This window comes from Cottoperca gobio, chromosome 9 (assembly GCF_900634415.1).
Source record: "Cottoperca gobio chromosome 9, fCotGob3.1, whole genome shotgun sequence".
Classification (NCBI taxonomy): domain Eukaryota; kingdom Metazoa; phylum Chordata; class Actinopteri; order Perciformes; family Bovichtidae; genus Cottoperca; species Cottoperca gobio.
The window spans coordinates 9,930,249-9,957,304 of record NC_041363.1 but is presented as its reverse complement, the minus strand read 5'-3'; the positions used below and the strand labels follow the sequence as shown (position 1 = coordinate 9,957,304).

At 42.1% G+C, this 27,056-nt stretch overlaps 1 protein-coding gene across 4 annotated transcripts in view; it reads left to right on the top strand.

The window, feature by feature from the left end:
* The window catches only part of pip5k1bb (phosphatidylinositol-4-phosphate 5-kinase, type I, beta b), a 33,938-nt gene continuing 6,882 nt past the window's right edge, over positions 1-27,056 (top strand). The window contains exons 1-9 of one of the 4 annotated variants that reach the window (XR_003832790.1): positions 1-301; positions 13,000-13,101; positions 13,193-13,261; positions 14,249-14,379; positions 17,481-17,598; positions 20,744-20,896; positions 20,986-21,285; positions 26,428-26,630; positions 26,968-27,051. Coding sequence is in view for 3 of the 4 variants with exons in the window: in XM_029439640.1 (XP_029295500.1) it covers positions 13,193-13,261; positions 14,249-14,379; positions 17,481-17,598; positions 20,744-20,896; positions 20,986-21,285; positions 26,428-26,630; positions 26,968-27,051 (1,058 nt within the window). In the remaining variant the exon portion in view is untranslated. Of the gene's footprint in view, positions 313-12,552; positions 12,578-12,999; positions 13,102-13,192; positions 13,262-14,248; positions 14,380-17,480; positions 17,599-20,743; positions 20,897-20,985; positions 21,286-26,427; positions 26,631-26,967; positions 27,052-27,056 lie in introns of those variants that run through there. The other 3 variants (XM_029439640.1, XM_029439639.1, XM_029439641.1) reach the window with 3 other exon arrangements.

The window sequence follows — 27,056 nt, the reverse complement described above, 5'->3', positions numbered from 1 at the left end:
GTTCGAGCACGTTTTCATGTGTGTATCCAGTGGTGCACTGAATGGCTCGGCTGTATGTAGAGAGGCAGGGCAGGGATAGATACACGCAGGGCTTCTTGCTGCTCAGTGGTGGAGTGACTCTTCAGTTGTGCACAGTCAGCTTGTGGTGGAAACACCACATATAGCATATATTTTTCTTAACCGCATTTATTTATCTGTTGGGGATCGACTGCTTGAGGAAAAGGCTTTATGTGAGGACTGCAGCAGCCTCTGAGGGGAAATATAATTTCTACACGACTACGCAGAAGAAGACGACTGACTGGTAAGCTTTCTGTGAGTTTGTTATCTTGTGCGTAACACACTCTTGTTAAGACTTGAGGTTATCTGTATTGACAGACCTTACATACATTACGTATTGTGTTTCCAAGCGTCAGTCCCCAGGTGTTGCGACAGGTGAAACACTGCAGGTGTGATTAAACACTTTCTGGTCGGATATAAAGACGTTATTCTCTTAAAGCAACACACCTGACTTCACCATATAGGCTGGATTTCTCTAACTAACCTCTTTTCCCCTACCAGCATATGTTTTGTATTATTAGCTAGAGGTCATGAGGAGAGATTATAGCTATACGGTTATTGTTGTTTTATCCTCATTTAAACGACAACATTTAAATGAAAGCCTGGAATTAAATGTGCCGGTGGTTGAGGGGGTTGCTCATTTAAATGTCATACTTAAAGTCTACATAAATTAAATTCTTATTGCTGTTATTGTTTGGTGTCACACAACCAGTGTAGCTGGCTAGCTGCTCCACAGTCACTAGTGTTTGTTGTTTGCTGTATCAACATTTACTTCTTGCTGTTTACTAAAACAAGGGGGAAGTATTTTTTTTTTCTTTTTTTATGTGTCTGCAACTCTGACCTGCATTCGTGAGAAACTGGAAGTGTGTCCAGTTTGATGGGAAATGAGGCAAGCATGGTGAAGGTTGTGTAACACATTAGTGGGCAGAGGAAGAAAGCCACACATCTAAATTCTTCTCAATCTGAAAAAAACAACAACCTCCTGGTGTGTATGAGTGTAGAATAAAGTTAATGTTAAGACCTCTTAATGCCTCAGTTGAACCTTTTGTAAGCCACGTTACTGAGAAACTACAGCACGTGTGCAGACATACAAATGCTAAATCCCTCTGGCACAATATGTGCAGTAAAGAAAGTTTTAGTTTTACCTAATTCTACATGTTTCAGCTTTAAACATCTGTTCACAGGGCGTTCTGGTTGATCAGCTGGTTTAAGAGTGAAGTGTAACTGCTATGTGCTGGGTCTGATTTTGCCCTTTGCCCTTTTTCAAGTTATTGTCCCGTGTCTCTCTATTGCAAAGTGGCTAATAAAGCATCATATGTTAAACAAATAACCTGTAATTGTTCCTTGAAATATAAGACAATTCGATCAAAGTGTGATGATTAGAGAAAATGAATAATCGTGCAAATTTGAACCAAGTGTTCTGACGAGTACAAAAAGGTGTTACACAGAATTATGAGTGTGTGGTTTGTTCTATGAACTTCCTGTTTCTCATTTGACTTGGTGGCGGTGGAATAGGTCACGCTCGTGCCAGGTTCGTCAGCTCGCTGCAGAGGATGTTTGAAAGGGAAAGCAGCTCATGCAAATCCCCTGCTCTCTCTTTTGGACTGACACCTGCGCTCCTGGGCTGCCTGCTGCCCTGGCACTGATATGTCGCTTGTCAGAGTGAGCAGCATCTGTGCCTTATGTAATAGTTTGTATCTGAGTAGCAGCAGAAGTTGCCACAGCACAGTAGAGCCTAAACTTTGTCAACACAAATCATATTTACTCTGTGACTCTCGACTCTTCTTTTACTGTCACGGATCAGATTCTCTCTTAAATGAGTGATTAACTGACTGTAACTGTAAGCATTAATCAATAGCACTGATTCAAAGCCGAGGGCAACCTTTTTGGGACAATATTAGTTTATCGTTTTCCTGCTGGATGAGCTTCCTGTGAAAAGATTGATGACAGCAGTAAAGTCTTGTGAGTTTGGGTTTAGCTCATAATGTACCATGGGATCCCAGTGTAAGACCAAAACATTAGGCATATGAGCCTCATTAAGACAGTTACACAAGTAAGTGCCCTGAACAGTAGTTCTCAGCTCTCTCTCCTTCATTCCTGATAGGCCCTTGTGCTTTGTGTGCCGCACAAACGGGTATGGCCCAGTTTTGGGTCTTGTTACATGATTCAAGATGTTCTGATAAATAAGTGCCTCACTGTGTTGTGATAATGAAATCCGGCACCTCCATAATATTTATGTGTGTTTAGTGTGACCTCTCTTTCCACTACACCCACTCTAATTCTTCTCTCAGAGGATCCTCTCTTACTCCCATCTACAGTGTTATATTCTGGGTGCTCGTGTCCAATGCGATGAAAGCAGGACAAGAGTGTTTGTTTTCTTTGCATCAGGTCATTCAGCGCCATGTCATTCTTTTCTTTCTTGTTTTTCTCAGCTCAGTTGTAGCAACCTTTTAATCCGATCACTTCAGCAAGTGACCGTGCATTTCATTATATAATAAGATTTGAGATTATTTCCATACGGATTGAAGACAATATTTAAAACAAAATGCGCCATCCCTCTTTGTGTGGGACATGGTTATAATCCCTGTAGTGGACATTATTTGGAGTTGTAATGTATTTGTTGTTTTCTGTGATTTAGCTTGTAGCAGTTGTGGGTCGTCCAACAACAACATGTGGTTTATTTTGCACTTTCTGATGGGTTATATAGTGTTGTGAGTTATGCTGCTTTGCTAGTTCACCAGTAAGTCAGTGTGAGGCCTTTAGGGGTTGCTACTAATGATCTCTTTTCTTATTGGTTAATCTAGTACTGTTTTGATTAATCGGTTACTAATATAGCCTATAATTTTTTTTATTATAGTCTGTCTACACTGGATTCTGACATCATTTGACAATTTAGAATAAGGACAGCATCGCCGTTTAGATCCGTTCCCTATAAACCTTGCTTTCACTGCCACCGGGATACGATCTCCCGGAGAAATTAAGGCTCGACCTAGGGCAAAACAAGTTTGTCAACCATTGCGCAACAGAAACAGTAAGAGGATAGCACTTTTGTGGGGGGGTTGAAAAGTTTTATTTTTTGAAATAATAATAGATAAATAACGTGATTAATTGCTCATTAAAATTGGAATATGTTGATTAATTAAATCAGTGTTCCAAGCCTCCTTAAAGTATTTATAGCTGTATGAATCAGAGCAGTGCTGAAGAAGGAGGTGCTTTGTAACATAAAAGCTAGACATGTCAGTGGGCAGTTTGACCAACATACTCTATTGATCGAACACGTCGGTTTAGTTGTGTTGCACCTCTACCTAAGCACAGCGTGGGCTGCTTTCTCTCTCTTTTATCTGTTTTATTGTCCTCTTTCATCGCGCAGGCTGCACTCTTGTCAGCACAAACCACATAGCCACCAGGCCTCAGTCAGGACTTCATAATTAACAGTTTTTTATTACAGTACTGATGGGTACAGATCAATGTTCACCCAGGATGATATAAAATGTACAAAAAAAAGAAGCTCACCCACATTATTTTCCACAGATTTGGAAAGTGCATAAACCGTACGCCAGTGATAACTAATAGGAAATAATTGACTTAACTTAAATTCACACCTTCGATGTGATTTGTTTAGTAATTCAGAAGTACAAGTACTACGTAAGGTCATTAAAGTAATTTAAAGTTCACTGTCGTGGAAATGTATCATATTATCTCCTGGTTATAATTTGTCTCTATAAAGTTGTTGTTTGGCCTTACAGTGACTGACCCTGTGTTTTCTCCAAGGTCGTAATACACATGTCTGATGTCCCTGTGTCTGCTAGCGTTTGACAGACAGTAAGCTGCCATTGTGACCATTGTCAGGCAGTTAGCAGACGGATGTTACCGGTTGTAATTAATATGTCTGATGTCTCTGTGCCTTTGTTGACATAAATGTGTCCTACCTGCTGTCCTGCCAAAGCAATTCTACTGTATAAATGAGTTTCTGTAGACTCTACACTTGTAACACATGTTGGTGCAGGTTCTGTCCTCTCAGCTGAAATACTTCTGACTCGTTATTAAATAATACCAAAGACAACTTTTTTCTAACTTCTATATTTGCTCATTTCTTATTATTCATTCTTATTGATTCATTTTTGAATTACCACCACATTCACAAAATTAGTATCCCCCCCAAAGAAAAAGGCCTTATATAAGCTCCGTTTTACTCGGCAGACATGGAGTCAGTGATCCTCTTTAAGTTATCAGTGTCAGTGTGTTCGGCCTGGCTCATGCTGAAAGTGAAAGAAGTCAAGTAAATAATTGAAGGTCATTCCACCTGTTTTACACATGAAGATCAGTTTCCTGGTTCAGTACACACTGAACATGTCTTCTATGGCTCTGGAGGAGCTATCTATTACAAATGAATAACAAAACCTGCGGTACAAATGGGTGATGGGAAGTTTTAAAAGACCTGAGCTGCAGTCAAATAGTCAAATAAAACTAACCACTAACCGATTCTCCTTGACCTTGATCGAAAACGTCATGAGGTCATGGAAAGATTTTTACAAGAATTTAGAAGGACCTTATTCAACTTTATTTATAAAACATAGTAAGCTACTCAATGCTGTACAAATCAAGTAAGGATCCCTGTCCAAAACACAATCACACCACCTAATGAGGATGATTTCAATGCATCTATAGTGTACAATTTAACAATGCCAGTGGAATTTCATGATTGAGTGTTAGCCAGGAAATCTCCGCCTACAAGAAAGATGTTGACTGTTCTTCTTTTTTAAATGTTTAAAATGTTTAAATTCCCACAATTATACAAAATCACCGGAATGCACCTTTTTAAGTGTGAACATACAACTTGTCACAACAATCCTCATTCAAGGAACCTTATGTAATATTTGACCGTGACACACATTTGGCATTCAAAGCTGTGTTTCTGCTTCACCGGCTTTCTTAAATTCATGATTGCTCAGACATCTGTTAACATTGGGAAGACTGTCAAAAGAAATGCCAGTGTCAGGGTTTGTTAAACATGCCCTTCATTTACTTTGCAGGAGGTGAATGTGGATGTAGAAATTCCCAGTATTATCGCTTTGATCTTAATGAGCACCAAAGGGGAGTTCCCCCCTCTCTGGCCCAGCTTTTGAGAAGAAGAAACAAATCTCCCAAAGGAGGCCTGCAGCGGTAATTGGCTGATAATTGTTTTCCTCTGTTTAACGATTGGTCGGTTGGAGGGTTGCAGGCAGGGTGACTTGGCAGCCCTGCTGGAATTCAGATTATTCGGAGGTTGTGGTGTTTGTTGTTGTTCCTCGTTGTTGTTGTTGTTTTGGCCCTGCTAAGACCCCCCATGCTACCCCTCCTACTTCCCTGCCATGGTAACGACAAGGCTTGCAGAGGCCCACTCAGGGGACCCCAGGGTGCTCCAGTGCACATGTTTGGGAAGCAGAATGCGGAAATATGATAACGTGAAATTCCTCGTCTTTTCTTCAGCGGCCTGTGTTCTCCGATCAATAAAGGCATGGTGATCTAATCCCCTCTTACCCCCACGATACAGTATATCTCAAAAGTGAGTACACCCTTTAGATTTTTGCAAATATTCTGTTATATCCTTTCAGGGGATAACATTATCCTACTGAAACTTTGATATAACTTAAAGTAGTCAGTGTGCTGCTTGAATAACAGTATAGATTTATTGTCCTTTGAAAATTACTCAGTACACAGCTGTTAATGTCTAAACAGCTGGCAACAAAAGTGAGTACACCCCATAGTGAACATGTCTAAATTGTGCCCAAAGTGTCAATATTTTGTGTGACCACCATTGTTATCTAGCACTGCTTTAACCCTCCTGGGCATGGAATTCACCAGAGCTGCACAGGTTGCTTCTGGAATCTTCTTCCACTCCTCCACGACGACATCACGGAGCGCACGGATGTTGGACACCTTGCACTCCTCCACCTTCCTCTTGAGGATGCCCCACATGTGCTCAATTGGGTTTAGGTCTGGAGACTTGAAGGTTAAGGTGATGGACTTGGCCAGTCCATCACCTTAACCTTCAGCTTCTTCAGCAAGGCCGTTGTCATCTTGGAGGTGTGTTTAGGGTCATTATCATGTTGGAAAACTGCCCTACGGCCCAGTTTCCGAAGAGAGGGGATCATGCTCTGCTGCAGGATGTCACAGTATATATTGGAATTCATGTGTCCCTCAATGAAATGCAGCTCCCCAGTGCCGGCAGCACTCATGCAGCCCCAGACCATGATGCTGCCACCACCATGCTTGACTGTAGGCAAAACACATTTGTCTTGGTACTCCTCACCAGGGTGCCGCCACACACGCCGGACACCATCTGACCCAAACAGGTTTATTTTGGTCTCATCAGACCACAGGACATGGTTCCAGTAACTCATGTTCTTGGATTCATTGTCTTCAGCAAACTGTTTGCGGGCTTTCTTATGCATCGGTTTCAGAAGGGGCTTCTGTCTGGGGCGACGGCCATACAAACCGATTTGATGCAGCGTTTGTGCATTTGTGCGGCGTATGGTCTGGGCACTGACAGGCTGACATCCCACTTCTGTAACCTCTGCAGCAATGCTGGAAGCACTCGCACGTCTATTTTTGGAAACCAACCTCTGGATATGACGCTGAGCACGTGGACTCAACTTCTTTGGTCGACCCTGGCGAGGCCTGTTCCGAGTGGAACCTGTCCTGGAAAACCGCTGTATGATCTTAGCCACTGTGCTGCAACTCATTTTCATGGTGTTGGCAATCTTCTTATAGCCAAGGCCATCTTTGTGAAGCGCAATAATCCTTTTTTTCAGCCGCTCAGAGAGTTCCTTGCCATGAGGTGCCATGTTGTCCAGCATTCAGAGAGAATTGTGCCCAAAACACCAAATTTAACAGCCCTGCTTATCATTTACACCTGAATCCTTGTAACACTAACGAGTCACATGACACCAGGGCGGGAAAACAACATCATTGGGCACAATTAGGACATGTTCACTATGGGGTGTACTCACTTTTGTTGCCAGCTGTTTAGACATTAACAGCTGTGTACTGAGTAATTTTCAAAGGACAATAAATCTATACTGTTATTCAAGCAGCACACTGACTACTTTAAGTTATATCAAAGTTTCAGTAGGATAATGTTATCCCCTGAAAGGATATAACAGAATATTTGCAAAAATCTAAAGGGTGTACTCACTTTTGAGATATACTGTAGATCACATCTGAGAATAATACACACAGTTAGTTGTTCACACAGCAATATAGGTAATAAACCTGCCTGTCAACCTTGTCGCTTAAAGAAGAGTAAGAGGACCTTTTGGACTTCGGGGCAGGGCTGAGTAAAGCTAAGCTGGGCTTGGCTCTCATGGGCAAGTCTCTCGCTTTCTCTTCGTGTCATGTGATCATGTTTTCTATGGCCTGTGACGTTAGGATCTGAGGCGAGCTTCCGTAGATATCACTGTTGGTTTGAATATAATAAGGCTGATGTAATAAGTCCTTGTCTCAGAAAGTCTCGAGCTGTAGTGTGTCGCTCTATCAGGGCTGCCTCTCCCTGCTTTAAAGTGCTTTAGTGTCTTTAGAAAACATCGTCTCTGTTTTCCTTCCATATACTCATCTCTATGTTTCTGTCACCCCCCTCTCCATTCCTTCAGTTGAATCATGTGACTCTCTGGACACAGTGGGTGACCTCCTCCTCACTGCTTTTCATGCAGAGAGTGAGACGCTCTCTGAATTACAAATACAGGCCGAGTGCTCTCCCTCAGTTTTTTTTGCATATGTATTGTCTTAGAAAACAACATGTTTGAATAATTTTTGCTCTATATGGTATTATATGTCTTTGAGTTTGCATTGCTATAGTGCTTTTTCCCCCCCTTTTCTTTCCTGCTGCCTGTTGCTTTGAATAAAACTTGACGTGGTCTTGTTGCATGTTGTTGTTTAACCACGAGAGAAGCACCCAACTAATATTTACTATCACACCTTTTGTTCTCTATCTCTGTGTCTCTCTCGCATTGTCTTCCTCTTCTGTCTTTTTCATTCCCTCGCTCATTTTTTCTTTTCATGTCATGTTATCTGAAAGGTCATAGCCCTCTGTCATGCAGTCCTTCTCTCCCTGCCACCTATTGTTTCTCTTTATTTTGCTGTTTCCAAAAGGTCAAATACCAGCAATAGTTCAAATGTACATTTAGTCAGGGATAGTTGCCTGGCCAGTGGTATATCTGACACAAGCACACTGTTGAGCCCACTAAAACAAGTATTCAGATCCATGTTGTGCTCAGCACACACTGTACACTGTGTGATGATGCATCAGGGACGACAGCTATATTGTAAAGAGCTCCCATTCTTTGCACTCATGTTAAGCTTCTCCTTGCAGCATCATGTTGTAAAGACATAGATCATTGTATTTTCTGTTGTTAAAAACACTGTTCAACTACTGCATGGATGTTACTTTCATGACAAGATCTTTTCAAACTTATAACCAAAGTTCCCATGAGTCTCAGCTGTACTCTGAAATCAATGACAAAATACTGTAGCATGCTACCTGGATGATGTTAGTATTCTAACATGCAACACAGCAATTACTACCCTACATTAGTAGGCACTCTGAGTGTATACATGTAAACATACGTAACATACATGCACGCAGGATGTTGCATACTAAACATTCGGATAAACCCTTATGATTTAGTCAACAGCAAAGTCTTTTCATCTGGCGCTGCCCTTTGGCCCAACTTATGTTTTTGCCCTACTAGTAGTACTTGCAACCAATCAAACATTGTCATGGGCTGTATATACATATACATGTTTATATACATATATACATACTCTCCACACACACACTTCTTAAGCTGCAGTGCTGCATAGTGCAGGCAGATACTCTGCAGCAACAGCCGAGCTTGTCCCTCAGAGGGATGATGAAAACAAACACACCTCCAGAGGATACAGTGAAATATGGAAAAGAACGCCCCAAAAACAATCCAAAATAATACTTTCCTGCTGTTTTACCACTTCATTTGGTGTGGGTACTCGCCAGGGAGAGAAAAACAGAGAGGATGTGTGTACAGTATATAAGATGTGTGTCTACGTTTACAAAACCTGTATGTTTGCTTTCACATTTTTTATTCTGTTTGCTTTGTGTGTATTTGTATTTTTGTTTGGGCGGTCTGTTTGAATTGGGTGAAACCAGAGCAGAGCTCCCGAATTGGGTGTGTTTTCATCTCTTTGACGTTGATGAGCAGATATTTCTGTTTGACTGAACATTTCACAAAGACAATGTTAGTCTCTTCTCTATCCCCCTCACTCTGTCTGCCCCCCCCCCCCACTAAGCATTTGCCACTCCTCCGCCTGTCTCACTTTTTGTCTCTGCGAGCAAAACACAGTCATTGTTGAAACATCTACAACAGCCAGAGGATAATTTGTTTTGAGGTGGTGGAGGACTACATATCGTTTGTTTATGATTGCCATTTATACGAGTGGAGGGGAGCCCACACATTAGACGTTTGTTTCCCAGCCGCGTGATTCATAACAGGACATGGCACATTTCACAGAAGCAACTATTTTACGCGGTTGGGGTAACTAAGCCAATTATGTAATCACATTGACACACCAAACAGTGAACAAGTGTTTGCACAAGGCTTCAGAAAGATAATGACTACTGCTCCACACCACTCAGCCATGGGAAATGTGGTATTTCTTTTAAAAATCTCAATGTAATTTATGATGTTGCCCATGGTCCTGGAATATTGAGTAATATACAGTATATATCTTTTTTTTATGACAAACAACAATGCAATTAAACAAGTTTTCTGATGTTGCTTGAGTGGAGTTTCTGTGAGCCGTAGTCAAGGATCAGAGCAGTTAAGTTGATGAAGCCGATCCCCTGCAAGCCAAGCTAAGCTGACTCCCCCCCCATGCATCTTCTTGATTGTATCCATCCAAATCCAGATATCTGTGCTTATCTAACATCTCACAGACTGGTATTGTGAAGGTCATGAAAGCCCAGCCGTACGGTCCTCAGTGCTCTGCATTGCTGGTCTGCTATTGATTCTCCATTACGTCTCCAATCTGATGCAGTAATCCAATAGTATCTGGGGACTGAAGCAAAGCAGAGCAAAAATGAACCAAAGTGTGGTATCTGTGTCCTTGTGATAAAAACTGTCGGAGCCTCCTTGTCATGATCAGACGGTTTGAAAATGTGTTGCGCTCTACTGTGCAAATTGACGTTCCACTTTTTTCACTGTGCAAAGAATCCGGTCCCCTATAGGAAGAGATGATTTTCTTTCATGTATCTTTCTAAAACAATGGTGTAGCATGGCTGGTTGATGAAGCCGTCTGATTCCTGATGTTATTACTATTATTATGACATTGCCTACATAGACCAGTTAAGCAATATTGCCACAGCTTAGACCTTTTGGCAGTTCAGATGCATTAGATCTGCATTTTCATCATACCACAAGGCTCGTGTCTGCTCTCAGCAACGCATTTTCCTTGCCAGAACTGCTTCCACAGGGGCTGACTGGCGCCCTTGGCAATATCCCTGAAACCATGCAGGAGATATGGCATGAGAGCCAATGTTTGATCTGCACTCAAGTGTGTTTGTTTGAAGGGTGGTAGAGTTTCTGACAAGGGCAGAGAGTTGTTTAGGAACAGAGAGAGTGAAGGAGGGAAGAGCTAAGTTTATTTATGTAGCAACCTTTTAAGAGCAGAAGTCACACATTGCTTCACAAGTAGGAACGATAGAGTGCATGAAAAGTACAGTTTTGACAAAGACAATCACCGGAAGAGCTGTGGTGAGTCTTCCGAGAAACAGCTTTGTCTTTTACGTTTTTTTTGCCTGTGTTCAGTATATGTGCTGTGTGAAATGGAATTTGAACCAGATTGTATTTTTCCTCTGGTCAACAGTCTACAGACTTTCAAGTGTAGAGTTTTCCTTTATCTATAAATTGTATAATCTTACCCATGTGGTCCTCATCCATACCAGCCATAATCTAACAGAGGCATTGACATGACAAAGATGAGTTTTTGTATTTGTAGCTCTCAGTAATGTAATTGTGATTTACGACAAAGTATTGTTTTAGATGAGCAGTGTGCTCTTTTGTTTCCTTGTTATACTAATGTTTGCTTGTGGTATTTGCAATGGGAGTGTGTGACGGTGATAAGATATGGCTGATTTAGGATGATCCATCCATCCATTTTCATTCACATGTCCAACCATCTGTCTGCCTCTCTTTTGTTGAGAGGGGAACAACAGACCTGCTGCAGCTGCAGGCCTCTCATGGATTGTTCTGGAAACAGTCTGTTGGAGCATCGGCTGGGTTGTGGGGTCAGGTGAGAGAGAGAGAGAGAGAGAGAGAGAGAGAGGGAGAGAGGGAGAGAGGGAGAGAGAGGTCCAAACAATCCCTTTTAACACTGACAGGCCAGGACTGAGCAGAGAGCCAGACAGGGCCGGCAGGCTCATTAAAATTCCTCAGGTTCAGAGCACACAGCCAGACTGATGGTATGATGGCTCAGGTGGATCAACACCTTACTGCACAGTGGAGGAGAGCAATATTCTGAATAATTTCTAATGACACAGCAAATAGTCGATAGCAGGATTTGTTTTGTAAAGAGCACACTTAGTTGGGAAGTGTGCCTCCAGCTAAAATGCACCAGGATAGTTGTTGTCTCTTTGTTTATAGCAACAGAAGAGCTGGTGCACAGATAATGGCCCAGTCTGGAGATAACACTTCAGTATCTGCTGCATTCTTTTAGTGTGTGTGTGTGTGTGTGTGTGTGTGTGTGTGTGTGTGTGTGTGTGTGTGTGTGTGTGTGTGTGTGTGTGTGTGTGTGTGTGTGTGTGTGTGTGTGTGTGTGTGATAACATGTAATCATGTACAGACACACTACTCCTTTTGAAGACTATTTTTAAACATGGCTACAACATATTTGATCCTTGTTTGATAATGAATGCACCATGCACTGCAGCATTGTAACATAGTTATAGCAGTACTGTATCTAAAACTTTCAAAATAAAGGTGTTTCATGGCGTGTGTATAGTCTCGGAGCAAGCGCTGATGAAGCAGAATGACATTGTACTCACGACTCTGAGACCTGCAGGTGTATTTATATGCAGGTGGGGCGGTGACTGCAGGCTTATCAGACAAAGTCCACATTTTCCTGGTGTTTCTATTAAGCCTCTGCTCCTCATCTGTGTCCCTGTTTCCCCCCACTCCCCGAGAAGACGCAGACTGAGTTGTGTCACAGTTTCATTGATTTGTGTCACTCTGCCTTATTTTCTCTGGACAGCGGAGGAGTGAAACAGGAAGAAAGCACACTAGAAAGTAGTAAGGAGGGAAGGAAAGAGAGTGACAGGGAGTGGTACGTACAGTAACATTCATTCAGAACGAGGAAATTAGACTTTGTGACTCAGTAAGGACTTGGTTGTGTAAACTGGGCAGCACCAGCAGATCGCTGACAACCCCCGGCTCAACTCATTCATACACACTTCTTTATGAGAAGGAATTACAAAAATCAGGAAGTCAGAGATGAGGAGGAAGAGGAGGAAGGTACCAGTAAATGTTTAAGTATAGTGTGCTTTCTACATCTGTGCAGTGCGATTTGTGAAGGATTGTTTTGTTCTCCAAAGCAAGCCCATAATAAAAAAGAGTTGGGAGCGTTACTACACACGCATATATAAACTTTTCATGAGTGACTGTCAAAGCAGAGATATTTTGCTGGAGGCCAGTTCAACAGTGAGAGTTTAAAAGGACTAAATTGCCTCTCCTATCAGGCAGAGATTAACAGGAGAGTGGCAGGATTAAAGTGGCCTCATATTTATCGCAGTTAATCGAGGACTCTTTGCTGGTGGACATGTTCCATCCCGTCCTCAGTCACATCTTAACTTGAAGCAGGTTCACTTAATGCCGAGGCTGAGAGCCTGCATTTCAATTGTGTAATAATAATTCTTTGTGCGTCTGTTATCCTGTAGGGTCCTCTGACGGATCCAAACCTCCTGATGTTCACTCAAGCTGACAATCAAGAGATGTCGCCCTGATTGCTGTTTGTCGGTCACAGCTTTTCATTAAGCAAAGTAAGTTTGTGCTTTTTACTTTTTTCAGTCGCCACAGTTGTGAAATTAGTACCAGTAATTTTAATTTACCACGGTTTTTTTTTTTTTTCAGATGTCAACCACAACAGAAAATGGGATGGGAGGGCCTTGGAACACAAGCAGAGAGAAAACGTACAAAAAGGTAAAGAAATATGAGTATTCATACAAGAGCTTAACTGCGTTTGGTTTTATTTGCCTATGAGTCACATGATTCCTTATAAATGTCCTTCTACAGCACATAAAGTCCTGACCACTGCCAGGGCCGGCTGCCAGAGAACAGTCAAGTGCTCGTCACGCTTGTTTTCTTTCCTTTTTCTTTTTTTGCTTTAGACGTCAGCATTTCTTAGGATGTCACCATTACAAGGCCCTCCACAGGGAGGACCAGTGTATAGGTTGGAACTAAAAAGGTCTTTCTGTGGTGGCTACTCAACAAAAGTCGTAGTGTGTTTATGTCCCAGCCTGTTTGGGTTTTAATGCGTTAGAGTAGAATTTATACTATAAAGTTGTACTATACAAAAGTCATTGATTTGAATGTCTTGTTGTATAATCTGCTTTCTTGATTTTGATGGGGGTTAGCATAAAAATGTAATACTAGGTACTGCGCTTATTTAATTGAATTGTAACCATGCGATGCATTCAGCAGCTCATTCTTCATTTGCAAGACTCCCATTAAATGGGAATGTAGTTAGACTGAGCATGCTAATTGAGGAACCCACATTGTTGGCTCACATTTTCAAAGGACCTTCCCTGTGTTAGTTAGCTTGCTAGCTAGCAAGCTAACTAACACATGGCACATTTTACACTGTATGTAAATGAATGGATTATGTCTGCTTATGCTATGATAAAAGGTTTGTTTCTATCTGCATATGTCATGGTAAATACAACCTGAGCAGATAACCACTATTTTATTCCCGTTATTTACCATTAATTCCCATATATTCACCATAAATTCCCGTTAATTCCCTTCTCACGTTTCCACCTTGAATATTCCTGGAAATTTGCAACTTTAGTTATCACTCTCGTTTCCTTTTCTACTTTTTACATTTTCAATCGTTCATATTTACATTCACAAAGCAGTGATATAACAGCATGACTAATGGGATATTTTCTCTTCAATGTTCCCATCTAGACCACGTCATCGGCCTTGAAGGGGGCCATTCAGCTCGGAATTGGCTATACAGTGGGCAACCTCACCTCCAAGCCTGACAGAGACGTGCTTATGCAAGACTTCTATGTGGTGGAGAGTGTCTTTCTGCCCAGGTCAGTGTAAGGCAGTGTCAACCCACACAGGCATATGTTCTTACTTGCGCACAGCTTCTATACATGGGAAGACATCTTTTATATATTTTCTGAGGCAATCGTTCAACGTGTGAGTTGATTGTGTAGCAATGTTTTTGGTCAATTTCATCAAAATAACAGCCAGACTTTTGTATAAGAACAATGTTATTGGTCTACACAAGCCAGTGAATCAGAGAACTGCTTCTTAAATACAGATTATGTGTAGGTAACAGGCTGGTCTTTGGCTGCGACAGTTTCCTGATTCTGCAAAGTGAATGAATGGAAAGCGACTAAAGACTAAGCTTTGCCTGTCTGCCCACTCAATATTATATGTCTGGATCGAGTATTAAAGACATTTAAAACTATTATTAATCATGCTCGTGGAAACTGCAGGCGCTGGACATCCAGTCCAAAGATATTATGCTGCCACCACAAACTCCCACTACCGTCATCATTTATCAACAAAGTGAATTTTGCTAGTCTAAGTCTTGATGCAGGGATAAAACTATTCTAGTGGATTATCCTGCCAAGAACTGTCAAATCAGCTTACTGTGTGCCTCTAGCTGCCACAGTGCAAAACATATGTCCGAGTGTGGCCGGTCATCTCAGGCTGTCCTCACAATCGTATCGTCAGCTTAAAGAGACATTTGACGTAATCCAAAACAGACCTAGGAATTCTTTGAAAGAGTGACTCGTGTATTCGTGACACATACTATATCTATATTTACGATTAATCAGTATATGACAATGTCATTTACTAGCACTTATAGTCTCACAGTAGAAAATATAGTCAATTTTAGACAATCTTATCATTTGGTGATGTTAAATGTTTTATTTTCTATTTTACAAATTGGCTTTGTAGGTATCCTAAAGAAAACATGCAAAGATTTCTGCAAAGAGTAAATAGGGTTAACCGGTTGTTCTTCTATCTGTAGCCAAATGCATGGATCATCCACGATCTTTAACTCTACAGGAAGAGAATTGGAGTCCTATAAGGAAATACTTTTTTTGTTTATCTTTGAGATGCTACACCATATGCAAACACATTCTGGTTCATGCAAATCTGGCCTTGGCATGCACATAGAATCTTTACCGCCCAGCAACCAATGCCAAACTTTACACTGTTTCAATGTCCGCCCTACAGTGATGCGTGTTTCAAAACCTGCTGTTGCTCTGCTGAGATAATGAAGTACAAAATATCAATAGTTTATAGAAAGCTTGTTATATCATCCTCAATCTGCACCCAATGCCAAGCCTTTTCACATAATGGTGAAATAAAAATGAAAGCTGTAGTTCTCTTCATGGACAGCTTTTCACTGGGACAGCCAACTGAAATGAAAGAGATCAACGTTACCATGGTTAGGAAAAAAGAAAATGACATTTTGTATCTCTGTCGTGTCTGTGGACAGATTTTGTCACTGCGATGGCAACGCAACTGTGCCAGATGCAGGCACAAAACTTTATGTGTAGTCAAGATCAAAATAAAGGTTGAGTTCAAAGATGGCTGTGATCCGAGCAAAGGGGGCCGCCCCACTTTACGCCCGTGGCCCGATTTGGCGTCACAAAACTTTACAAGTTTGTAGTTGAGATACAAATGAAGGCTGAGTTTGAAGATTGCGGTGATCCGAGCAAGGGCGTCAGAAGTAGGGGGGCTGGTGTGATCCCATTGCAAGATGGTTCTCTTTACTTCCTCTAAATGTTTCCGTTCTGTTTTGTAACAGCTCACACACACACACACACACACACACACACACACACCCCTCTCTTTCTTTTCACTGACAGATGATCCTGAGAGAGAGAGCCTGAGTATGGAGACGGCTCTACGATGCTTTGATTGCTTCCCTTCCTCTCACCGCTCTTCTCACTCTCTTCCTCCTCCTCTCTTGTTGTTGCTCCTCTCTGGAGGTTTTTCTATTGTCGTTTGTCATGTCAGTCTAGTTTTGAGAGGCTGGAGATGTCGCAGATCACTTTGATTCTCACACACACACACACACACACACACACACACACACACACACACACACACACACACACACACTTTTGTGTTACTCAGTGCATGTATCTCTGAAACATTTCCAGGTGCTGTGTTTTGTTAAATGGTTTCCATGCGGTGTGTATTATACAATCATGGACTGTCAGTCATTGATGATAGCTAATTGTTGTTACCCTCACACACTAAACAGAGCAGTCAGATTTCATTGTAGAGTAATCACAGGTATTGTTTTACACAGCAGGGCCTGACTGTTGCCTGTATCCCATTACCGGATACAGCACAAGCACATAACAACACAGTAGCCTCTTTACCCAGAAAACCATCCAAGTCCTCAGAATATTAACCAGATTTAGAGGTGCCCTTGAAAACAAAAGCCTTTGTCAAGCCTACTTATTGTAGATTTAGGGTCAGTGTAATTGATTTCAATTAGTTTATGTGATGAAAGACTCAACGTCTGACTCATGCTAACCCTATCAGACGGGCTTACTCCTGTGTCGTGGTGTTCCCCTGGGACACAGGTTACGGAACAGGGTCTTTGACAAAGCCGACAATGACAATGTCAGGTTTCACTGTCCAGTCAAATCAACAAAACAATGTCAGTTATTTTGTGCGTTTGTTGTTTTTTATTTTCACCTTTTCCTTTCTCCCCCTCAGAGTCAAGGCTCATGTTTTGTGTAGTATTGTTAAGATCCAGTAATCAGAGCCACCTTCGGTCTCCAGGCGAAGAACTCTAGACAGACCAGTTTGTTACCACAATACTGGTGAATCTGGGTTCCCAGAGATGACTTTACTGAAGCCTTTTCATGCATGGGTGGAGCACATTACAAGGGCCCACTGGTACAGTCACTGGGAGTCAATAGCCCCGGCACAAAGATAAGGTGTTAGGGTTCAGTTTCCCCCTGGTGCTGCCTGCATGTGATCCTCGGCTGGAGAATGTCTGCGTTTAAGACACCGACATGTTTCACTTACATAATGTTAAAGGTTTTCTTTAGCGCTCCCTTATTTGATTTGAGCGTTGGAATAATGTATCTAATGTACCATTATTTGTTTTTGTTTCCTGGTGTACTTGGTTATTCATCACACATCCCAGTGAGGGAAGCAACTTGACCCCAGCACATCACTATCCTGACTTTCGCTTCAAGACCTACGCTCCGCTGGCCTTCCGCTACTTTAGGGATCTGTTTGGCATCAAACCTGACGACTACCTGGTAAGACTAAAACCTGGCTCAGACGTGGGTGGTTATTATCTGTTCCGCCTTCACATGATAATCCAGTCAAATCTCATAATCCACTGCTCAAATTCAGTCCTTCTGCTTGGTACTGGTTTAAAATGTCATGCAGGTTTGGGGAGGATCAAATCAAGCATACACATGGTATACATAAAGTAAGACTATATGAATCTTTAGATCAGATTTACCCACTATATATCAGTTTTACCAAGAAAAATATGACTTAAAGGCATTTTGGGAAATACGCTTATTCACAGTGACATCTCCGCTGGTTGTCTGGACAGGAAGTCACTGCCAAGAAATGGTCCCGCACATAACCCCACGTAAAAACACAAATGTTTTTTTACACTTCCATTTTTGTGCGCATTACACAAACAAAAACATGTTAGTCAATGAGCTTTAAAGAAGCTGGTATCCCGATTGTATTGCCTTCTGACAGCTAGCTGTTTCCCCCTGTTCATTATGCTAACTAAGCGAAGTAACTGCCAGCTGGCTGTAGCTTCATATTTGGTTGACAGGCGTGTGAGTGGTATCAATCTTATCTCTCAACAAAAAGTAAATGAGCATATTTGCTTTAAGCAGTAAGTGTGTTTCAAGCAACACATTGTTGAAAACCTCTCTGCTCTATGTTGAACCACACGCTTTATTTTTTCTCAGTAATTACTTGTCCTCATGAACAGTTAATGATTTTGTTCCATTGTTTCTATGTCTGCACGTTGTCAAAATTACAATTAGAAAAATAACCATCGCTCCCATAGACAAAACACAAATGGCCTGCTGGTTGTCTTGTTGTCCTGAATTCCTTCCCGTTGACAGAACGCTAATCTTCAACCTCATACCGCGTACTTTAACGTTTATTTGATTGAATAGTGGGCATGTAATGCCACTCACCATCTGTGCAGGGGAAAGACAGGATGGGAGGATGAAGTCGAGGCAAAACACTGGGGAGGTGTAGATGTTGGAGGTAATGAATGAGCTAACAGTGTGCGCCCTCATTATGACAGCTTTAACCAGCTCTGAGTGCTGAATGAAATCAGCAGATGATTCTGTGTTTTCCCAGAAGACACAAACACAGACTGAGAGAACGAGAGATTAATGTTTTTAAAGAGATTCTGATGGAATTAGTTTTTTGCTTGTTTGACTGTTGTGTGTTTCTGTGTGTTAAAATATTCTCAGACTGAAGCCGTGATGGTCTCATATCACTTACTCACTCCTGTCAAAGCCTTTCATTATGTGCTCTACAGACCCTCTATATGTTAATTTAATTTGCTGCTCATCGAGTATACCTTGTTGCCATATTGTTTCCTACTCTACGCACGCGCTTCTTACTCGGAGCAAAATTAGATTTTGTGTAATCTTTTTTTGGCTTTGTCATGTTATATTGCCGTTTTTCCTTTTTTTTTTTCTCCGAGCTTTTCAAAACCCCACCAGCTGCATTCTTGTGTTTGAATGCCAAATTTGTTTCTGCATAAGTGAAAGACAAGATGCTATGGAAGAGAGACAGAGAGGAATTGTAACTTGAAGGCAGTAGAGGGAGGATGGCATAAGGCACAGGAGCTTAGAGGATGTGCTCATGATTGATGTCCTTGAGGTGATGATAAATTCATTCACACAGAGAGGCCACACTGCAGAGTCTAATTAAAAGAGAGAACACTCACACACACACACACGCACAACATCCTGAATGCAAATGCAATACACCGCAGGTGTGTTTGTGCTTGTAACTCAACGTGACTGCAGTCATCAGTGGAAGAGTCTCCAGTGTTGCTCCTCTCCTCTGAACATGTTGCTCTCATAACGCACTGATTAACATCTAACATGGCTCTTCAGTTGGCTGCCCTCGCAGTGTCTCTGTGGATTGTCACGTTGGGATGAAGGCTCTCTGTTCCGCTGTTTTTCTCAGATGCAACACGAGCAGTAATTGCTCCTTATTACCTCCTGGCTGAGGAGCTTGTGTTTCTGTCTGTTTCTGTTAGTGGACAGATTGCCTGTTTGTTAGCAAGCAAGAGTTAAATGTTTTAAACTACAGATTTTTGGCTCATGTGATCCAAATCTGGTATTTCTGCAGTTAACTCATCAGTGTGTTTGAACAATGAAAACAATGTAGACACAGACCCACTTTCATTGACATGCCGGTAATGTTCATTATATGGTGAAAGGTATGTGGACAATCACGTACTTTTGCTCTGGGGCTCGACCTCTTCGTTTCAACTAAAGGTTGAACCTCAATGTTACAGAATATAATGATATTTTAGACCACAGTGTACTTTCAACTTTGTGGCAACAGTTTGATAAAACTTGCACAGAGCAGATCCGTAAAGAAGGTTTTCTGAGTTTGATGTGGAAGAACTCTACTGGCCTGCACAAACCCTAAATCTTAAACAATGGGGGTTAATTTGAACAGGGTTATCGACCTGCAGCCAGGCCCCAAAGGGTGTGGAAAGCCTTCCTGGCTATTGTAGCTGCATAATGATGGTTTTGGAATGACGTTAAGCAATCCCCTATCAATGTAATGTCCGGTAAACTCTTACTTTGTTTGGATGTCTACATAAGTTTTGGCCACATGTGAGAAGACACTAAAACAAAAACAAGTTATTTGAATAGAAACATCTCTGGTGCTTTTGTATCACAAGACTTACTGTAAATACCCTAAGGTCAGTGAGGATTTGCTATGTTTTTTTCTTTCAGCACTAAATAAACAAACGATGCCTGTGGTTTAGCATCTTTATTACCTCCGCCGACGAGGTTTTGTTTTCGGTTCGGCAGGATTACTAAAAAAAAAACCACAGCCTCGATTTTCATGAAACTTAATGTAAGGGTGAAGCACGGGCCAAGGTAGAACGCAATAACATTTGGAGCGTAATCCGTGTCACGGGACGGATACATAAATCATTTTTACTTTCATTAACATTGCAAGACAGATCTTAGCCTTGGTGGAGGTCTGCACTCTCCAAGTGCCCTTCTAATTTTTCCATATAAACCTAGTGTTTACATTTCTTTCTGAATAATATTTTATGTGTTAAGGTTAAGAGCTGTCAGGATATGTTCCAAGTGAAGCTGTTTTAAGTTTGACCTCTGTTTCATGTGAAATGTTGAACTGGTTTGTTTATGTCTCCTGCCTCAGTACTCCCTCGTAAATGAGCCTCTGATTGAGCTGACCAACCCGGGAGCCAGCGGCTCTCTCTTCTACCTAACCAGCGATGACGAGTTCATCATTAAAACCGTCCAGCACAAAGAAGCCAAGTTTCTCCAGAGATTACTACCTGGATACTATATGGTGAGACACTTTAAGTTGCTCAATCTGGTCTCTCCAGCACTTCTGAGTGTTAAACTGAATTGAGACTCGAGCTACATTTCACTTCACAGAACCTGAACCAGAATCCACGCACGCTGCTGCCCAAGTTCTACGGACTGTACTGCATCCAGTCTGGAGGCATCAACATCCGACTGGTGGTGATGAACAACGTGCTGCCGCGCTCCGTCAAAATGCACTACAAATACGACCTGAAGGGTTCCACGTACAAGAGACGAGCGTCCAGGAAAGAGAGAGAGAAGTCCTGTCCGACCTACAAAGACCTGGACTTCCAGGACATGCACGAAGAAGGGCTTTACTTTGACGCAGAGACGTACAACAACCTAATGAAGACCCTGCAGAGAGACTGTCGGGTAGGTGCTTTTGTGCTCATTCTTGTCTCTCTCTGTTCATTGGACTTGCTTGGAAATAGCAAAGTCATACCACAACAGGAATGTCCTTGTTATTCCATAAAAGGAAGCTGTGCAACAAACAAGGAAGTCTAGGATCAGATCACTTTTTGGCCATTTCTGTTGAATTCTTCATTCCTTGGACATTATGCCTTGAGCCTTGTTTTGGGAATTCACCTTGTGAAGCGACATCGCTGTTAAAGGGATGTCATTGACCTCTTATTGTTGTAAACGATTATGGAATCTTAAACACGCGCAGCTGTATACATTTATTACATTGAGTACTAGTTAAGGACAGTCTTGGACGTGACAAAATGTTTTGAAAATAAGAATTTTCCATATGTTTGTCAGGAGGAGTGCAGTGTGTTTCCACTGTGTGTTCAGTCTAAGCTCTCAGTTTGCCCCGGGCTCTGTTCTCCCGTCGCTGCGCTGCAATGTGTCACTACATGACAGCTCTCCAAACATTGAATGTGATTAAGACATGATCCTGGTAGCGTGAGATACTCGGAGCTCTAACCAAAGATAGTCCTCCAATCTAAAGGCTTGCATTCTTCTCTTATTTTAGTGCAGTGGCCAGGAGACTGTCTGCTGGCGGAGGATAGTTAGAGTTTAATAGGAGACATGGTGTGTGTGCTCCGGTGATCCACCAGTTTCTCTCTGCGCTAAGAAGCCTGACAATTGACAACATCATATTAAATTAGTTGTATGAAAAAGCCCAGACTTCACATTTTTTGTCTATTTCACTGTCAGAGAAATACCGTGTGAAAACAGCCTAGCGGTGAAGGACCATGTATAATACATTTTAGGATTTTGCTGACGTGCTTGCGACCCCAATTGTAGGAAAAAGAACCAGAACAGAAGAGCTGAATTGCTGATTTGCTTGTCCTCTGCCTCTAAAATAACAACAACTGAGATACTTGTGCTCCGAGACCACAGAGTTGTGCTAGAAATCTGGAAGATATCCACAGATGAATTGATTAATAGTACAAGCTTGGGTTGTCAAACCGTGCGGTAATTATTTTGGGTTTCTTCCTTTTAGCAAATTAAATACAATTTGTGCAGTAGCATTCCTGTCCTGTTGTTCCTTATGTGGTGAAGGTGGATGGTCTCTCGGGATAGCTTTATTAATGATGACAATGTGACTTCCAGACACTGATTTAATGTGTTTTACCCTCATAGTGACCGGTTAATGATGGACTTGAAAGCTCCCTGTGTTGTAATCCCATTTGTTCTGCTACACACACACACACACACACACACACACACACACACACACACACACACACACAGCTTCTCCATGGGGTCCACGCTCTGATATTTAACCTGGATCTTACTGTAAGAGTGGATCAGTGGATCAGAAGCCCAGAGATCACAGACTTGGCAACCCTGCATGGCCTCCTTCAGCGAACAGCGCAATTACTTCCATTAGACAGCCTCAGCTTAAATGTTTCAATCTTTAGTGTATGGGAATAGCAGATGGTTTTATCGCCAAACAGTGATTGATGGCGAAACGAAAGGAGTTAGTGGTAATGAACAGTGTGATGCTGTGGGTATATTTAGTTTAGCCTGTAAGGCAACAGAGCACTCTTCTCTTTACGCCTTTGTGTGCTAAGAAAATGTATCAGTACACATGAGTACAATTTCTGGTTCTGCCACTTGTTTGTGGTTTAGTGTTTCTCTTTTGGGAAAGTGGAGTATCCTTCCAGGAAAGGTGTGTAAACGGGTGTGAACAACTGTTGCTTTCCCAGCCTCAAAGTCAAACAGTATCTCGATCACAGGATTTTGCACAAATCTGAGGGTTAGAGAAAGATTACCAGAAATACAGAGGAATTTGAAGAGACCTCCTCAGGTTATGGCCCTTCTCATCATCATTAACCAATATGCTGACTTTGCAGATGTCCTTTATTTTATTTTTTTATGTTTTCTTAAGCACATTGCAGCCAGAATTACATCCGCCCCTCTTGCTAAGTCAGTGCTTCCTTAACCTTACAGCACACTCACATTTACAACCTTGCCCATACGTACCTGGGTCACGCACTGTCTACCCGCTATGTGTGCATCTACAGGCTTCTGTGTGGCATGTATTGCATGTATAAAGTATATGGTGTGGTGTGTATGTCTGTATGTAAGTGAGACTGTTGAGCAGCAGCTGTGCTGCACAGTTTATTATTGTCATGGCTTCCTGCGCTCGCCTCCTGAGCGGGAAGCAAAGTGCCCTCTAAGCAAAATCGCTGTCCATTTCCATGAGTTAGCAGCTAACCCCGTCGACCCAGGAGAGGCTGCGGACCAAAACACAGGAGGAGGGGAAAGCTGAGCAACAGGGGGCGAGGGGCGTGGGGAGGGGGTGGAATGAGGAAGTGGGATTGTTGTCCGATGAAAGTACATGTGGTGAGGCCTCTGAAAAATATTCTTAGTTATTTTTCCAGCGCGATAGTTGGGATTTTTGTTCCAAAGGAATGTGGGAGGTCAGAGTTGAGTTGATGCAGAAAGCGATAAGACAAAGAGGAGGATGAGCCATGTGTTTGAGGGAATCAGATATTTCTGCTACGTGGCACACTGCTAGGGAAACACATGGCATGCTTTTTTCCTTTTTAAATCTACTCTCTCCATTACCCTGCAGATCCCCTGATACCTCACAAATGCCAAAACAACACTAGGCATTAATAATTCAGGTTGGACTCTACTGTACAGAGAGAGTCACACCGAGAGGGTTCATTGTAGAGTGAATGTGTAAGTGTGTAAGTGTGTGTGTGTGTGTGTGTGTGCCGTTCTCGTGCAGGCTGTGTGTGTGTGTGATTTGACGAGACAGACATAAGGATGATAGTGATGCTTGTGATGACGTCAAGCTCTTGAGACCTCGTCATGTTGGACAACCCAGGAGAAATGATATCTACGTACCGTCTGAATTCTGTTTTATAATTTGTGAAATAAAAGTCCTTTTAATTGCATGCACAAATGAGATGCAGAACTAATTATTCAGACAATGAAGGCTTGCATTCTTGGACAGTAATGGGTTGCATAGCAGCCAGCGTAGCCAATCATAAACAACCATTTACTGTATGGCTCCCCCCTCGTCTCAGCCATGGGATCCTGTGACAACAATAGCTTCTCTCACTCTCAGCAGCAGAACACCAAGGCCATGAGCTTGTAGTCAGAAGTCAGTAAGGCTTCAAGAGGATCCTCAACAAGATGTTTTATTTTTGGAGCAAGTTTGATCAGGAGCAGAAGAAGAAAAAGATGTCATAATCTACACCTTTTGTAGAAGTTATATGTAAGGCAATGACATCCATTAAATAAGTCTATGTGCTTGTTTTAGTCTGAACAAGGGACACAATTAAAGGCCACCAGTCCCTAATCTAATATGATGTCTCATGGGTTGCAGGTTGTTTTCATTAATTATAGAGGAATACTTTGGCAGGGACATTCCTGTGATTGTAACTGGACACACAAAAGGAGCTCTGTGCTCCCTTTTCAGCAGACACACTCAGATTTAAGAAAGCTTGCTGTGTATTAGTGTCACTGTAAAGTGGGGCACGCCAGTGAACACTATGGGGAGCTCTACAGCCCTATTGGCACAGAGATGGAGCAGTTTGAGAAGTGCTTCAGGGTGGAATATACTGAGAAACATCAGAGATTTGTTAAAGATCAGGGGATGCTGTGACAAAGCTGACTCCCTCCAGGAGTGTGAGGATTAGTGCTTCCAATTCACTGAGAGAACACTGAGCTGTGTAGGAGATGAGAGCAGAGGGCAGACCTGGCTGCTATACCTCTAAGAATCAGTAATATTACACTCCACTAACTGATTATTGACTATTTTTCTGTGCCTTTACATACAAACAGTGAATCAGAATCTTTTGCACAAACAACCACAGAAGTGCAGCTGTTTTCTTTCTGCTGTGACGGTTTGATTGTTTGTCTGGGAAAGCTGGGGCCAGGACGCACAGTAATGGCCTTCTGTAGGCAGCCTGGTGTGCGTGGCTCTATTCAAAATGGCTGCAGTTTGAATAGGCCGGGGGAGTTCGAGTGAAAGGATGCAAATTGTTGATATGGAAAATGCAAAGCTCAGACAAAAGCCCCAGTGTGCGTTTGAGTCGGTCATTAAGGTCTATTTTGTGTTTGTGTGTTTGAGTATGAATGTGCTTGACTGTGACTTTATACATCAGCAGTTTCTTTTACAACTAACATTAATAATGTTTATTTGGACCGTGCATTCAAAATGGATTATCTAGGGAAAGATAATAGGAAGTTGTCCTACAACACTACTGGTCTCGTATTGTTCACAGAAATGGGACAGTTTGCTCTGGATTCTGGGTCACAGCTGTCTTTGATTATACCAGAAGTTTATTTTGATGGCTTTCAATCCATTTACTATTAAGTTTAATGTCAAAGAGGAGTAAAGAAACCAAAACATATTCAAATTTAAGAAGCTGGAATTGAAAAAAAAGTTCTGCTTAAAAAACTGGTTAATTGATATTAATTGATATGATTAGTAAAAATAGTTGGCGATTCATTTAATAGTTGACAACTAATGGATCGATTTTAAACTTTTCATCAGGCTTAGTCACTATGCTGTGTTTTCTTTCCCTAACCTCTTCACATTCTCTTTGTGGCTGATTGAAGGCATAGAATGGAAAGTATATTCGGAGAAGTAAATACTTTCAAATCTCCATTTCTGATAACTCAGGCTTTCTCTGCCTGATAAACCAGTACAGCCCCCCCCCGTCTTAGATAAGACTGGCAACCTGGCAGTGACCCTCTCTCTCTCTCTCTCTCTCTCTCTCTCTCTCTCTCTCTCTCTCTCTCTCTCTCTCTCTCTCTCTCTCTCTCTCTCTCTCTCTCTCTCTCTCTCTCGCCATGACTGCTTTACTCGAGCACTAGGAGACATTAAGTCGCAGAGTCTCTGTGAAACTGGACGAAAGGCTCCTGAAGGTCAATGTGTAACACTTGGCTCGCTGTGAAGAAACACCTTGTTTATTTAGCTCAAACTTGTTCAAACAGAGATTTCCTTTTATTAGCTCAGAAGCACTGAAGTGTGTCGTGTGATGAAAGTGTTTCATTATCAAAGGACTCTTCTTGTCACAACTCTTAACTTGTAACTTGCTATAGGTGCTGGAGAGCTTTAAGATCATGGACTACAGCCTGCTGCTGGGAGTGCACGTCCTGGACCAGAGCCAGAGAGAGGGGGGTGAGCCGGGCCAGGCAGGGGGGGACGGGAGGAGACCCGTGGGTCAGAGGGTGCTTTACTCCACTGCCATGGAGTCCATCCAGGGAGACGGCAAGGCTGCTGAAGCCCTCACCACGGACGACACGTGAGTTAGACACGCACATTATGCACACATATTTGGGCGCACACACTCTGCGACTCTCTGTCTCTTAATCTCCACCTTTTTCTCTCACGGACACAGTTACACAACCGTGCTCATACCTCGCACAGGGCCCTCAGACAGTGTACACACAGTCAGGCTCTCATATAACCATAGCTACACAAATACAAACACAGCCACTGATCCACATATTTACAGCAACACACATGAATGTAAATACTGTAAGTGCCTCTTCTACAAACATTTGTGCAGTAATTCAAGCATTGCAGAAGAAGAACAGTAGCTATTCTCTGACTGCGGGTGTGTTTTTACTCTGTTTTAGGATGGGTGGCATCCCTGCCAAAACACACAAAGAAGAAAAACTGCTCATCTTCCTGGGTATCATAGATATTCTACAGTCATACAGGTACT